At 39.0% G+C, this 16,361-nt stretch overlaps 1 protein-coding gene across 3 annotated transcripts in view; it reads right to left on the bottom strand.

Moving 5' to 3' along the window:
* robo1 (roundabout, axon guidance receptor, homolog 1 (Drosophila)) overlaps positions 1 to 16,361 on the bottom strand; it is a 247,734-nt gene that overhangs the window by 181,397 nt on the left and 49,976 nt on the right. The window contains exon 1 of one of the 3 annotated variants that reach the window (XM_078929632.1): positions 862 to 1,437. The exons of the other annotated variants lie outside the window; for them this stretch is intronic. Coding sequence (XP_078785758.1) covers positions 862 to 1,003 — 142 coding nt within the window. The 5' untranslated portion in view covers positions 1,004 to 1,437. Of the gene's footprint in view, positions 1 to 861; positions 1,438 to 16,361 lie in introns of those variants that run through there. 3 annotated transcript variants of the gene reach the window in all.

The raw sequence follows: 16,361 nt of genomic DNA, 5'->3' as shown, positions 1-16,361 counted from the left end.
AACGCTGATTTTTTTAAGATCTTGCAGCCACATGCAGAAATATAACAGTAAACTTCCTGTGACTTTGCCATCAAATCCTGTCAACGACATCACTTCTCGCGTCACTCTGAGAGGAGTTCATGTCTCCATGGGAAGTCACTCTTGATTGCCTTATAGCCTTTTCCGTCCCATTCTAGCCATTTAATCCTGGAACAGCACCAAGATAGTGATCTCCTTTCACCTCTAAAGGGGACAGACACTCTGCATCAACTCAATGCCAGGCAAAAGCACCATCCCAAACAATCACATTAGCCATCAAACAAAAGCGGGTGGACAGCATCAAAGTCCTGAAACAACCGCAGCTCTCTGCTTCTTCAGACATCCTCTGTTGCTTGCAGCATCCTTGCACTTATGTGTCAGCATATGAAATGAACTGAGATCCACACTCAGCTTTTACACTGAGGAAATGAGCAGCCACTCTAAGTACCTTTTTACAACTCAGCACTGATCAATTAATGACTGCTGGAAAGACCTTGAGAGATAGAGTGATGCTGAGAAAGAAGTGCACGGGAAATGAAATGCACCTCATAGGAAACCCAGAAGCGTATAGCAGCACATCATAGTCACACACACAGATATAAAACTGACAACAGTTGCTGGAGCTACATTGCAGATTTATCTTCCTGTAATCCACAACTATGTGTCACAGAAACCTGAGCTGAAGCTCAAACAGCAGCTGATTTAACAAAGTCGCACTAAGTTTTCAACAATTTTTTAGAATCTCTCAATGTGAGAATGTGAAAAGAAAACAGAAAAGACAAAACAATCAGTGAAATTCAAGTAGCTTTGAAAAAATAAAGCAAGCAAAGAGGAGTTACTCACTGTTCCTGTAACCTTTCCCTCTCAGGTTTGCCTTGTTCTTTCCTGTCTGTGGTACGCAGACTCCATTCAGAACCTCAGCTAGCACCACAAGCAGGAGCAGGGGCATTCGCCTGCTGGCCATGCCCATCTCTGAAGCTTGCATAAGGGCTACAGCAGGGAAGTGAGGGCCCTAATGAGGGCTGTCCCATGCACAGCCATGTCTGACACAGGTGTCTGGTGCAATTCTACAGAACAGCACGTTTGCAGCTGCTTTTCCTGGAGTGTAAAGTCAGGGTCAAGACACTGGTGCTCAAGAGTGGGTCACACATGTAGCAATAAGTCCCCTCCTTCTCCTCCTCCTGGGGGCGAACCAAGACTCCAGCTCTCCAAGCAAAACAAGTCTGGCTTTCTGAAGTTCCTGTCCTGTAGCGTCTCTTGGAGTCCAGTTCAGAGTTTCAAAGTCAAAGCAAAAATAGACACAAAGAGAACTGGAGTGACAGTGCGGAGCAGCACCAATGATGGTGACACATCACTTCTCCTCCAGCAGCAGCAGCAGCAGCGGCAGCAGCAGCCGGCTCATGTCACCCACACCAGGCAGTGACTGAATGAGTGAGCGTGTCCATAAAAGTGTGATTGAATGTGTGTCCTCCCCCCTCTCTCTTCGTCCACCTACTAGGCATCTCAGCTCATGTGGGGCAGTGTTGATACGGAGAGAAGAAAATAAATCTCAGGCGGTTCACAACAGAGCAGCCTTGACTTTGTCGGGAGAGTGACTGGAGAAGGAGAGAGTATATTAAGAAGAAAGAAAGCAGAGAGGGAGGGAAGTAATGAGAGGAGAGGCTGAGGAAGACAGCGAGGGGTGTGTGAGGAGCAGTTTCTCAGGTTCAGTGGCTCTTGCTCTTCAGGATGTGCACGATCTTCATTTGTGGTTGTACTTTAAAGAGAGAAGCCCTCTCAGTCTGAGAAGATTGTGGATCTGGAACAGGACGGGTTTGTCACACAGGTTTACAGCAACTATAAACTCTTTTATAAACTCCCAAATATAAAAAACTGAAATTATTGGGGAAAAAAAGCAGAAAAGTTTCAGAATCTGCTTCTGTTTGAGTTTTCTTCGAAGCTGGATAGATATGAGCAAGACCGTGACTGCCCCCAAAGTGAGATGGCCAGCAAAAATTCACAAATAACTAAAGAAATAAAAAAAGACAAAAACATAAAAAACAAACAAAAAAAAACTCATATGATGAAAGCATGGTTTTGTAAGCATTTATCAAGCTCGGAGGACACACTAAACTCTCAGCATTCCCAAACTTGCCTCACCTTGATTTTAAACCTGCACCCCATAGTGAGGGTGGCTAAATCTGGGTTTAGTTTTCTTTATAATAAAAGCTGCCACCCAGAGAACCATGAAACATCTACAAAACAAAACAGCATCGACTTTTGAGCCAGACCTGCCCTGAAAGCGGACAAACACAGAGGCATCGCCACAAGGACTATTTTTGTACAAAAAAAAAAAAGAACAAGCTCAGCAGGTCCAGGTTTAGAGTTACACAGCTCGTTTCCTCCAGCTGCCTCGGTTGTCAGCAGGTAGGTGAGTGCAGGTTAACGTGGGAAACTGGAGGTGTCAGCAGCCCTTCCCCCTCTGCCCACCCCTCGTGTTTCTTTCATTTGCCCTTCATTATTACTGTGCAAAATGTCTTCATCAGTAGTGAAACAAACACCGTGTGGCCCATATAAAAATCCGCATTTACATAGTTTAAGGTCATTTTGTGGACACAAGCATTCATACTTCCTGGTTTATGTTATTTCTAAGACTGTAAATCTTCCTTCATGTTTTTTTGTTCTCATAGTGAATCAGGTTATTTTTTATGTAATAACATGGATAGTTGATTCCAACATTTTGCATTAGACTTAAAAATAGTGTTTTTTTAGGGTAAAAATTAATTAATTGTGTCACAGCAGCCCATGATGGAAGTCTGATCAAAAGACCTTTCCAATGATCATGGCTCTAAAATTATTACCATATTAGTGAGGACCGACTACTTCAACCTCTCTGGATGCTGATCCAACACTACTTCATGTTAAATTTCACTGCTGATTCCATCTGCAAAGAGGTTCAGACAATATGATGCAAATTGTATGCAGGAATATAGACTGGTGTTGTGTTACAGCGTTCAAAAAGTAGCTACAAGTAGCTCATGTGTGGGTTTCTCAGTGACTGCAGACATGCAACTTGCAGGAAAAACAGGCTTGTGTTCCAGAGATTTTTTTCCTACAGGGTAGATACTTCAGGATTATTAAGTACACATTCAGGACTGAATGAAAACAAAGAAGGGATTGAGGGCACTGACTGGTCATCCTGAAAAACTGGTGGATAAATTAGGTTTACATTGCACCATGTTCGGGTTTCAGTTGCACGCAGCTGTTTGCTCTCACCTTCTGTGTTTCTTTTTTTTTTTTTCTTTTAGAAAGACTGTCCTTAAGAGATGCCGTTGTATTTTTTCTGCACATATCCATTATTTGTGTTTTGGCTTTCTCTGTTACTTAGATGTACTTTTTTGTGCTTAAATCTCTTGTTGTAGTTTAGTTGAATTACTTAGTGGTTAACATAATCTGGAACCAAAGTTTCTTAGATACTCAATTCAACTGATCATCTGAGCCAGATCCCATTCAGCTTACAAGTGAATCCTTGTGTGAAGGCGAGACTTCAAATATGTCACACCTGAAGGAAAATTCTAAAGTCTAAAGTCTCAACCTTTAGAAAACTGAGCTGGAGAAGTCAAGGAGTAAAGAAAGGTCTGTGACCTTTCTTTAGGAGGAGGGCCGTACTTTTAGGGCCATATGGCAGAATTTAAATCCTTTCATTTTCTAAAAAAAATCGCCATTGAACAATATAGTCTGGTGTGATTTTTGTATGAATTCTGGTTGCATTTAGTTACCTTGAACTTGATATTTTGTGGAGCTAGAAAACCTTTTGGTGTGATTTTGTTCAACTATGAGGCTACACCGCTTAATGGCTACTGTTGGTTTCATGAGAAACTAGACAGTCAACAATGAAATAAAATGTAAGGCTTGAAAAAAAAACCTAAAACCATTTTAAGAAAAGACTAAATAGATTAGTAAAAAAGTAAAAGACTGAAAGAGCAGAAAGGGAACATGAATATGAAAGCCACACGGAATATTCTACATAAAGCAATTCATCCAAACTTACAAACACCAAAGCTGACAGATTATTTTGTAGATAATCTGTATTGATTAACAGGAAAGAAATTGCAAAACATTTTAATAAATTTTTTGTTAATATAAAGGTAAAAATGGCTAATTTAATGATAGTCAAAGGTTATCATAGCACAATATGGCCAAAATCCTACAATCTATGTTTCTTGAAAATGTTAATGATAGTGAAATACTAGCTACATTAAAGAAAAGTACAAATAAAAGATCCATTGATAACATTGGACTTGATATTGAAATTGTCAAAAGAACAACTGTTGACTGCATTATCAAACCATTGACTTACATTTGCATTTTTTTTGCTACAATCAAGTGTTTTTCCAGAAAAATAATTAAAGTAGCAAAAGTTATTCCAATCTTTAAAAATGGTGATAAACATCTATTTAATAGTTATAAACCTATAATTACATTCATTTCTTTTTTAAATGGACTAATTAGCAAAAAGCCATACAGATTCAACTCACAAAGATGTACAGTGCTTGCCCGAATTAAGTGAACTGAAAAGATTACAGCTGCAATAGATTCAAATTCAAATTCAACTTAATTTTTATTTATTTAGCACCTTTCATGTTAAGGAAACAGCTCAAGGTGCTGTATATAAAAACAAACAAGGATACACAAACACCAATGGAATAAATAAATAAATAAATAAATAAATAAATAAATAAATAAATAAGCCCCTCATAATAAAATACACAAAGACAAGCAAAAGTAAAAGAGAAATGACTTAAGAACAAATAAAGAAAAAACAAAACAACTTAAGAAGAGAAAACAAGAAGGTGCTGTCTGCTCTGTCCTCCTGTTGGCCCTGGTGTCAGCATTGACACAAACACCCCAGCCAAGGGTGAGAAAACACTCATAAACCATCTAAAATGTAAAAGTGATAAATAAAGTTAAAATATAAAAAACAGCTAAAACATAAAAAATGAAGATAATTTAATGTATAAAAATCCTAAAACACCTGAAATATAAAAAGAATAAGAATTAAGATGTTAAAACAAAGAATAAATAAATAGATAAATAATAATAATAAAAAACACGCACTAAACAAAAAAAATGTAGTAAAATATCATAAAATATAACAGTAAGAATTTTAGATCCCCCATAGGAGATTTAATTTAAAGCTAAATTAAATAGATGGGTATTTAATTTCTTTTTAAAAACCTCGACAGTAGATCATAAACAACATACAGTTGCAGTTGTAGATTTACAAAAAGCATTTGACACAATTAATCACCATTTTATCAAAATTTTCTATTTTGGGCCTGTCTTTCCAGTGTCTTAAAAGTTATTTAAGTAATTGAGAACAGTATGCTTAAGTAAATGGAAAAGATTCAAGCCACCAAAAGGTAACAACCGGAGATCCACAAGGATCCGTTTTAGGTACCTTTTCTATTTGCTCAAAAATGGTATCTGCAAAGTTTCTAAATTAATTACGTTTCTGTTGTTTGCAGATGATACATCAATGTTTTACTCCAGAATAAAAAAAATCCTAAACTAATGGTAATGGTAAAAGAAAAAATAAATAAGGTGAAAAACTGGTTTTCTGAAAATAAGTTATTTCTGAATTGGGGGAAAAAAAGTTTATGATTTAGTGATCTTGGAGCTATCTAAGTTAAAATGGAATTCTCAAATAAATTATTTAAAAAAGGCTTTGGTAAAAATATTAGAATTCTTTATAGAGTAAATGATTTATTCAATCCTTCCGCAAGATATATTGTTCTTTTAGTTTACCGTAATTTAGTTACGCCTCGAAGTTTGGGGAAAAGCATATCCCGTCCATGTTAAGCCTTTGTTTCACTTACAGAAAAAAGCAATTACAGTAGAAAAATCAACACAAAAGGCTGCAGAGAACACACTAATAATCTGTTTTCAGAATCCTGACTGCTGACGCTTTCAGATTCAGTTGACTTAAAAACTTTTTTATCTATGTTAAAAGACAAATTGAAAACTTTCCCAAACATCATTCAATCCATTTTTTCTTTTGTTTCAGAAGACGATTGCAACAGGAGGAAATATAATTTGCCATTTTCGCTCACAAATTTTGCATTGAAAGAAACTACAAGCATAGCTGCATTCCAAAAAATGTTTGAAGATGGGATATTAGATAGATACAATCAGAGAAATATATGACATACATAAATGTAAGCTTTAGACCGAGATGGGTCAGGGAGGGGATAGAAATGTAGAAATGTAAAGTTTTGAAAGATTTGTTGTTCTCTTGTTATAAATGTTGCATTTGTGCTTATGTAAAAGGAGCAGATAAGAATTATTTTCATTCTGTTCCATTTGCCTAAAAAAGAGCTAAAATATGTTTCACTGTAAAATGGCATGAATACTAAACCATTCATTTATTGTTAGGAGCCTCGCAGAGTGACACTCTTCTTTGATATAAACTGAAAAGGTAAGTGTATTGTTGTGTATTTATGCTACAAATGAACAATGTTGGGAATGTTTGCAAATGAGTTTCAAAATATTAATTAACAACACAGTTAGCTAGAAAACTTCCCATCACTTTCTCCGACCATTTGCTTTCCTCTGGGCCTCTTGTAGCTGTGTACACAGTTGGCATGTGACGTGTGTTAAAGAACATGATAAATATGGGTTCTTGAATGTGAGTATAGCACCTTGATCTTCACACCATACACACAGGGAGGGGCTTCTTCTTCTTCCTTTCTTATGTCGAATAAATTAATGTGAAACAATTTCCTTGTGACATAACATTATTAACCTGTGTACCTGCAGCCAATACAATCTACATAAGGTGGCATTTTCTACATTTTTACATCTGATATAATTATGTCTTATAAGCAAATGACAGTTTACAGTTACACTTTATCTGTGAGGTTTGTATCTCTTTCCATGTCTTTGCAAACAATCACATTTATATCCTCCTGCACACATTAACCTTCAGCCACCATCCCTCGCCACCTCTCAGTGATCTGAGAGGACTGGTGGAAGGGAAGGCTGTGTGTTTGCATTGGAGTGGATGGATGGCTGCACACGTGGGAGGAACAGCAGAGCTGATTGAGTGGGCCACCATGACCTGGCCATGCAGTGAGCATCGAGTGTGGCCCTGTTTATCATCCTCTAAGCAGGGTCAACATAACTCATGCAGAAACCGGCATCTCTGCAGTGGATACACTGATATGCATTTCCTGAGAGCAGAGCTGTCCACCTTGGTGCAGCAGGCTCATCGGCACACCAGAACAGACTCACTGCTAAATTTACAACCAACAGATTCTACTTTGGATAGACATTTTTTGTCTGCAAACATGAAAGGATCTGGAACATTCTTTACATTCCTCAGATTGAAAAAAATAATAAAACATGAATTGCTTCGAAGTTTAATATGCAGGTTGAGATCTCAGTACAGCCTGAGTCCTGATGGCAGATTTGTCTCATCTGTCTTCCACTGAATCACAATCTTTAAAAATTCTAAAGAAATGTACAAAAAAGTCTTATTTTATAACAAAGTTTCAACATGATTTACTGTCATTTGTCTTGAATCTAAACAAAAAATCTGACCTGATTGAACCAGGATGTTAAAATGTACGAATTGACTATCAATTAACCTACTTTTCTTTTAATCAAATCAAACCTCTATCTGAAGGATTGATTTTATTTATTAAATGTTATGACAAACTACACAGCAGTGATCAGTGATCAGCAGTGATTGGATTTTTTTAAGTAAGTTGTAATGCATCAACCATGCCACCTGTGTCAAAAACCAAAGTTTGCTGATTTGTTGGAGCTCTGAATCTGTTTTCTGTTCTCCTCCTGCATAATGGGAGTGCTGTACATGGCATCCCACTCCTCCTCAATCTCTTGCTGTGCTCCAAGCTGTGTACTAATGTCCAGTCCCTTGTCTGTTTGACTCTGCTGGATGTCTTTGTACCATCCATTCACCCTGCTGTCACAACACATGGGAGAAGCCAAGAGGAGCTAGAGCTGGAGCAGCATCAACATCAGAGCCAAGAGAACAAATTGAGGGAATAAATCTTACATAAGTAGACAAAGAAATGCGTTTATAGCTGTGAATGATGGAAAAGACAAGGAGTTTATCAAAACAGCCCATTTAAATGAACAGAAGCACATTTATTAAGACAAGCTGGGTAGATGGTTTTTGTTCCTCCTTAACCACAAAGGCAGAGTTTGTTCACTGTAATGGGTGTCAACAGTTGTCTCACCTTGCAGAGATTCCGGCCTGCAGCAGCCTCTTCCAGACAGTACAGCGCATTAGGATTTACAGCTGCTGCGGCTGCAAGGCCATCTGGACAACAACAGCCCTAAATCAAAATCTATATGTCTTCTTACGACTTGTTTCCAACCCCTGCTTGCTTATCTAATTACCGTTAAAAACCTGACATTTATTTTTTTACATATAAGTTTATTTGACAGGGACATTCTACATTTAAAGGCATCTCTGCAAATGCACCAGACTTAGCCAAATGGCTGTTTTTGGTCTTTAGCACCTGGAGAGGTGGCACTTGTGTCTCCTTAAAACCAAAGTAGAAATAAACAAACAAACAAAAATACATCATGGGCACAAAGGAGACTTTCAATGTGGCTTTACTTTTGTTTTGGATATTTGTCTTCTCGTCCTGGCATGATCTTTCTGAAGATGCTCATTCTAAAGTCAAATAACTTTTTTCTACAGCTCTGAACTGCACCTTCCACTGTGCAATCTGGGAGTTAAAAGCCAGCCCAAACGATGACTGCATAGCTTTCTGCATATAACATTTAAAGCTATGTTTGCAATGTCTTAATGCAGCCAGAACTTTACCCCAAACGAATTCTGCAATGGCCCCTGAGCTCCCTGCAGTGTATCTCCACCTCCTTCATGAATATGGGTTGACCTGTGCCCTGATTTTATTGGTTTCTACGCTAGAGCCTGTGTGCACTGAGCTGTGTGATGAGAAGCAGCTGAAACATCTGCTCTCAAATAAAGAGGGCGGAGTGTTAAATGCAAAGTTGTGTGGGACAGCTGTAGATATAAGGGTGGATACTGTCAGAGCCAGCAGGTGGCACTGCTGCACTTAGTGAGTATTCGGTTACATACTTTGAACATACTTTATGCAACTTCTTCCATGACTGTTGGGTAAGTGGTAAAAATCTTGGAAAAGAAGTATAAAAATAAATAAAAGGGTAAAAGTTGGGTGTTGTAGCTGAAGCTTATCTTTGACAACCGAAGGTTAGTTCTATAAAACATAAACTCTGGGTCAACAAAATCAATACTATAATTGATTAGCCAAGTAAATTATTTATTGATAAGGGTACACAACTTGCATCTTTGGAGTTTCAAGGACAAACGCTCTCTTGTGTATATAAATCTGGAAGACAGCAGCGTGAAAAATCAATTCAAGTTATTGATAAAGATCCTTGACTTCTCGTGTTTTTACAGCGTACCAAATCTATGAGTGGAGAAAACAGAGGAATATATTAATATTGTAAAATATAAGGTGTATGTTATTATTGTGCAAGTGAAAAGCAATGGCTTCTTTTGACTTAAAATCTGCTTACCAACACATGTCATTACCATAGCTGTTCAGTGTTAATATGAAAAAAAAGGACTTTTGTACTTGTTTTTTTTCCTTTGAGGTTCAGGCACATTTTATCCCTTCTACTCATTTAATCATTACGTTTTATACTACTTTTTTTGTGTTTGCAAACACACTTTGTATTGTTATAAGTAATTGTGTGACCAGGAGGTGGCACTCCAAACCAGACTAGATCTGCAAGACAAAAGATTTACTCATCTTGAGAAGTTTGCCATTTCTAAATGAATTGCTTTTAGATTTAATGAATACAGAGATAAATCTTAAGATTGACTTTTTTATTGTTTTATTTTGTTAATTTCTTTTTAACGGAACTTCAAAAAGGGCAGAAATTGAAGCACGTTTGGCCAAATGTGCTTCAAATCCATCTAACACCATTTTATATTAAAGGGTGGGAATAAAACATTTTATATTTGTTTTCTTTGCACACTTTTTCCCTTGTAAAAATGTGTTTCATGCTAATAGGAATAACTCAGTCCAAATCATGAATGTAAAAAGATTCTCTCTGAGTTTCCAAAAGGGGGCAGTAGAGTGTCATTCTGTGGAAACTTTGGGATCTGGGCTCCAGCTCTCACTCTTTCCCCATCTCTCCTTGAGCCCATGCTGCTCATGCTGTTTCATTGGGACTAATTAAAGTGTCCTTCATCAAAAACAAAATGTTAATGATTGACTCGTTCCAAAATGGCTGCTGTGCCTCAGTAATGTCTAATTGGTAAACGCGCATGAACACTTAAAACAGAAGCAAATGTTGAATATAAGGTCTTTTTCATGTTCTCATCCCCTCTCAGGCAGCACAATTACCATTCTAACCAATTTTCCTCTTTGTCTCACATTGACTTGACAAAGCACAGAGCTTTTTATCTACTTTTCTTCAAAGGTAAAACTTTTAGTAGTGCTTTCTTTCATCCAAATAAATAGCAGAAATAGATATTTATAGTTCAGATGCCGTTGGAAGATGTACATAAAAAGTAAGTAATGCCATCGGTGGGGAAAAGCGAGAACAAACAGACTAGAGCAGTGTGTTACAATAATTTCTGTGGAGCAAGGAGTGAGCCAATGCATGAGGAGAATAATCATATGGAGATGATGTTGGTAGCTCTGTGATTAATGGGACCATTTTCTTTGCACAGCTTGGATAGTGGGCTTACTTGGCCCCATTAAGAAGAAGCCTAAAGCCACCCGGTTCTGCTTTTTGCCATTTATCAAGCAAACATGAGCAGCAGCACTGGTTTATTCTCCGCAGACATGAAATATGCACCACCAAATCTGCAGAAAACATTCCTGGAACGCATCTCTGCCTCTTTACCTTATGATGCATGACTCTTGCTGTGGGAATGTCCGTGACACAGGGTATGATGTCTGCAGCTTTCAGAGTGAGACTAAGAGGGGGTCTTAGGCCTGGGTCCCGCTTCTTGATTGCTTCAACCTGCTGTGCAGAACAGTAGGCAGAAACTTGCTCATTGCCTTTCTCATCTGATCGACTACAGGGAGCAGGAGTGGCAAACACAGGCCAGACAGCTGCAGAGACACGCCAGTCCCCCTTTTAGAGAAATATGCAAATCCACTGTTAAATTTCATTTTTCTAATCCCTTTAATCAGAAGCAGGGGAATAAAGCCAGCTGGTAGGAACCCATGTTAAGATGTAATTAAGCATCTGATTGAATTTCAGTGCATACCAGAGCGTGTGTGCCAGGACAGGAGTAGGAGGAGAGGGGGAAGAGATAGGAAGGGGGGAGGGATGGGCACTTACAGATTGAGCGTAAGGTTGGCGGGGGGAATCATTGCCCACCAATGGGGGACCTGAAGCCCACTGTGGGCTTAGTATTTTCCAGCATGCTGTATTGGATGAGTGAACACTAATCAGAGGCACATTCTCATATATTACTGCAAAGCCTTCCCTGTCAATCATGTTTCTGGTAGTGGAATCATTTCTCCCTGAATCTCAATATGGAAAACAGACAAAAAAAACTAGTGTTAGTATATTTCATCTGTAGCACACAGTCTGGGGTGCTGCATTGTGTCTATACGATTGGGTTGGCATTGGCACAAATACTGCACTCTCAAAAGTATAAAACTGTAACCAGATTCATACATATTTGAGAAAGGCACATTTGGAAAATATAAAAAAACAAAACAAAAGGAATATAATTATTTTGTTCCTCAACTTGATAAAGAGAGGAAAGAGCTGCCACTTCAGCTAAAAGAAAATATCTTAAAGTCCTATTCCGATCATCTGTTGATCTATTATCAAGGTGTTCCCAGTGATCTCTTCTGATTATGATTATGCAGTTTTAGCCAAAATCAGGAAACCTGTCTTTTTCAAGGACATATTTTCTGCAGAGCGGCAGTAGTTCATTAGAAATTCGCCTTTAAGTTGTGGGTGGAGTAAGCCTGGTCTGACTTTCCATCATCCCTTTGTTTACACTTTCCCCCTGCTTGCAAACAATTTCTTAGAACTCCAACCTAACATTACAGGCGCAACAGAAATGGCAAGCAGTTTTTGTCTGCTCCTGATTCAAAACAATTTGAATAAAGAAATATTCACAAACACAATTTTTCCTTATATTGAATTAATTTACATTTTCTTTATATTTACTTAATTTATATTTACCTAATTTATTTCTTAATTTTTCTTTAATTTAAATTTTCTTTTTTTTCCTCCATCGTGAAAGAAATGCCACAAAAACATGCTACAAACACTAGAAACATGATTTTTACCGGAGCGAGTCTTCAATTCATGAAATGATGCAAATAAATTCACAGAAAGCACGACAGGGGGGAGGGGGGGGGTCAAAACCAGGTGACCAAAGTCGACAGGTCATCATGTGTGCACCGTACCGCCATTCTCCCCCTGTAATCCCTCACCCTCGTTCCATAGTATGGCTGTCAGCAACCGAGGCGCATCTGCTGAACAAGCTGGCTGCTGACAAACTGAGTTAAAGGAGGCCGAGGCAGCACCTTCCTAACCTGAACAGCCTCCAACACTCTAGCTGACGAGCGCTAAAGAAAGGAAGGGACTTTAATTCCCACTATGGACTCTACATTTACCAAAAAAAAAGTAAACTTCCTAAGCAGTTTCACTATCTTTTACAGCAAGTCACTTAATTTTGAGGAAGGGGTCTGAAGGGTGACAGAAAAAGTGTCTTTTCCCACTGATATTTGTCTGCAAACAGAGTAATTTAATACCAGACTCTCAAATATTTACTGTTCCTGTCTATTGCTACTGATAGCTCTCTGTCCACAAACCACAAAGAGAAGTGTTTGTTTACAAGTCATTGCTGGAGATTGACAGCCTTTTTCAGGGAGACAAAAGGACATAGGTAAGCAGCAGTTCACTGAGAGGTGATGTATGATCAAACGTGAAAGCAGTATTGATTTTCCCCAATTGTGTTTGCTCCATTTGCCACTATTAAATATGGATTCTGCGCGACTGCCATCTCTACTTTGTCTTGAAATTGACACTTTCTCTATAAAAGGGCTGTAGCTTTTTCAATAAAGCCCCGTGTCAAGGGAGAGATCGGCCTGACATAGCCAGGGACTGCTTGCTTCAGAAGCGGCACATCACACACATCACGTGGCAACTCGCAGTTTGAGTGGCAAGAAAGAGCAACAGAGTGCTGGAAATGCTGTGAAAGAGAATGTAAGCCCCTCACTGTGAAAGAATCCGCCCTTTAGTACACAGATACACTAATTATTGTCAACGGGAAAAGTCTTGGTTTGTCAGAAATATGTTGTAAAATCCTGTAAGTCAAGAAAAAAGTCGTCTTTTGAGCTGTGTTACGTTGTTGCCTCACACCCACAGTGAAGGATTCTACAGCTAAACATGGTCAACAGTGTTTCTTTCTCTGCTTCTTTCACTTTCAGATTTTCAGTGGGGTTACTGTGGACATAAAGGCCTTTTACAGAATAACCGTCTGTCACAGCACTGCTGTCAAGAGCAGAAGCCAAAAGCAGAGTGGAGTGAGCATTAAGTTGGAGCCACTCATTAAAAAACGGATGTGCCATGCATGAAGCCACCCGCTGCACTGAAAGAGGAGCAGTGACATTCCGAAGAGGACGTTTTCCGCACAAATCACGCTGGTCAAACCTTCTATTTGGTGCTGTTTGTGCTTTTGGAAGAACACTAATAAATCCTGGTCGATGTCCTCTAATGTACTATTCAGAGCCATTATCTGGGAGATACCGCACATTACAGCTTGTTCTTTTTAAGCTGTTGCTAAATTGCAGAATCATTTAGACACTTTTTGAAACTGGAGCTGTCCCAGAATAAGAAATTAAAAGCAAATGAGTAGATGATGGATGATTGATCAACTATCAGCCACAAAATTATTTTATGATCAGTTATTTCAGCAAATTGATATTTTTGAGGCAGAGGTCTATAAACCAAATTCACGAACACTTTTAAATTAAAACAGTTTTTGGAGAAAAACAATGTTTGAATGTGACTTTTTTGAGACTATTTTTATTTATGTCAATTTTTTTAGATCAGTTAAAGCACAAAGCAGGTCACTAACGTAAACTGTCCTGATCACAAAAAATCTCAAAAGTGAACAAGCAAATCAAACTTTCCAAGCATTTAAGGAATACACATGCACAGCAAGACTAAAACTTTGCCAAAATACACTAAAGTTGATACAATAATGCATCAAGCCACTTTGGCTTCAAAATAGGCGATTGAAATAAATCCAGGCATCAAATGGGTTAAACAGCGATACTTGTAATTTTTTAGAAATATTTAAAGAAAAAAATGTTTTTAAAATGCAATTTGTGACTTTTTTTGTGTGTTTTCTTGTTACACGTTAGTGGTTGTGTTTCCAGTCTGCAAAGTTGAACTCAAAAACTGTGAGGAACTAGAAAACAGAAAAAGCAAAACAACTGACACATGGCACACTTTTGGGAACCTCTGACATTCAGGCAGAAGTTTGTGAAAAAAAAAGTATAAATAAAATAAAAAAATATATATATATATATATATATATATATATATATATATATATATATATATATATATATATATATATATATATATATATATATATATATATATATATATATATATATATATATATATATATATATATATATCTCAAGTTGTGATAGGACGAATAAACAGGCTTTTCGCAACTCAACCTGCAAAAGTGTACGCTCAGTGGCAGGGTCAAAACAGCCGAGCAGACCCACCAAGGCTGGAAACTGAACAGTACTGGAAAAGTATATGGGAAAAAGAGACAGCACATAACAGCACTGCCCAGTGGCTGGTCTCTCTGAGAAAAGAACATAGCAACCTCCCTGAACAGAATCCAGTAACCATCACAGTGGCTGACATCCAAGAAAGAGTCTCAGGTATGAAGAACTAGACAGCACCGGGCCCTGACATGATACATGCCTACTGGCTAAAGAAGCTTACCGCACTCCACGAGCGCCTGGCAGCACAAATGAACCAGCTGCTTAGGGATGGGACTCACCCCGAATGGCTAACGGAAGGGCGAACGATCCTGATCCAGAAGGATCCCTCAAAGGGTGCAATCCCATCCAACTACCGGCCAATAACCTGTCTGTCCACAACATGGAAGCTCATGTCAGGCATCATTGCAACCAAGATAAACAGGCACATGAATCAATTCATGAGTAACACACAGAAGGGAATTGGTAGAGACTCCAGAGGAGCCAAACACCAACTCCTGGTCGACAGAACAGTCGCCCAAGACTGCAAGTCACGACACACCAACCTGTGCACAGCCTGGATTGATTACAAGAAGGCCTATGACTCAATGCCACACACATGGATCACTGAATGCTTGGAGCTGTACAACATCAACAGGACTCTAAGAGCCTTCATAGGAAACTCGATGAAGCTGTGGAAAACCACCCTTGAAGCCAATGGGAAGCCACTTGCACAAGTGTCCATCAAATGTGGGATATACCAAGGTGATGCTCTGTCCCCACTGCTGTTCTGCATAGGTCTGAACCCCCTCAGCCAAATAATCAACAAGACTGGCTATGGATACCGACTCAGAAATGGGGCCAACATCAGTCACCTCCTCTACATGGATGACATCAAGCTATATGCTAAGAGCGAGCGTGACATTGACTCCCTGATCCACACCACCAGGATCTACAGTACTGACATTGGGATGTCATTCGGGCTTGAGAAATGCAGCCGGATGGTGACAAAGAGAGGCAAGGTAGTCCACACAGGAGGGGTCTCACTCCCAGAAGGAACAATAACAGACATCGAGGACAGTTACAAGTACCTTGGAATTCCCCAGGCAAATGGCAACCTGGAGCAGGCAACAAGGAAAGCTGCAACAGCTAAATACCTCCAACGAGTAAGGCAAGTCCTGAGAAGCCAGCTCAATGGCAAAAATAAGACCCGGGCAATAAACAGCTACGCACTGCCAGTTATCAGATACCCTGCAGGAATAATAAGATGGCCAAAGGAAGAGATACAGACCACGGATGTTAAAACACGAAAGCTCCTCACCATGCATGGAGGGTTCCATCCCAAATCCAGCACACTGAGACTGTATGCTAGCCGCAAGGAAGGAGGCCGAGGACTAGTGAGTGTAGAAGCCACTATCCAGGATGAAACATCCAAGATGCATGAGTACATAAAGCTCAAGGCCCCAAATGACAGTGTGCTCAGTGAATGTCTCAGGCAATTGAGAGCAGAGGACACAGTGCTGGAGGACAGATCCTCATGGGAGGACAAACCCCTGCATGGGATGTACC

Source organism: Oryzias latipes, chromosome 13 (genome assembly GCF_053564925.1).
Source record: "Oryzias latipes strain Hd-rR chromosome 13, Olatipes_Hd-rR_3.1".
In the NCBI taxonomy this organism is placed as follows: domain Eukaryota; kingdom Metazoa; phylum Chordata; class Actinopteri; order Beloniformes; family Adrianichthyidae; genus Oryzias; species Oryzias latipes.
Note: the sequence above shows the minus strand (reverse complement) of the source record. Positions and strands in the feature narration are given on the sequence as shown.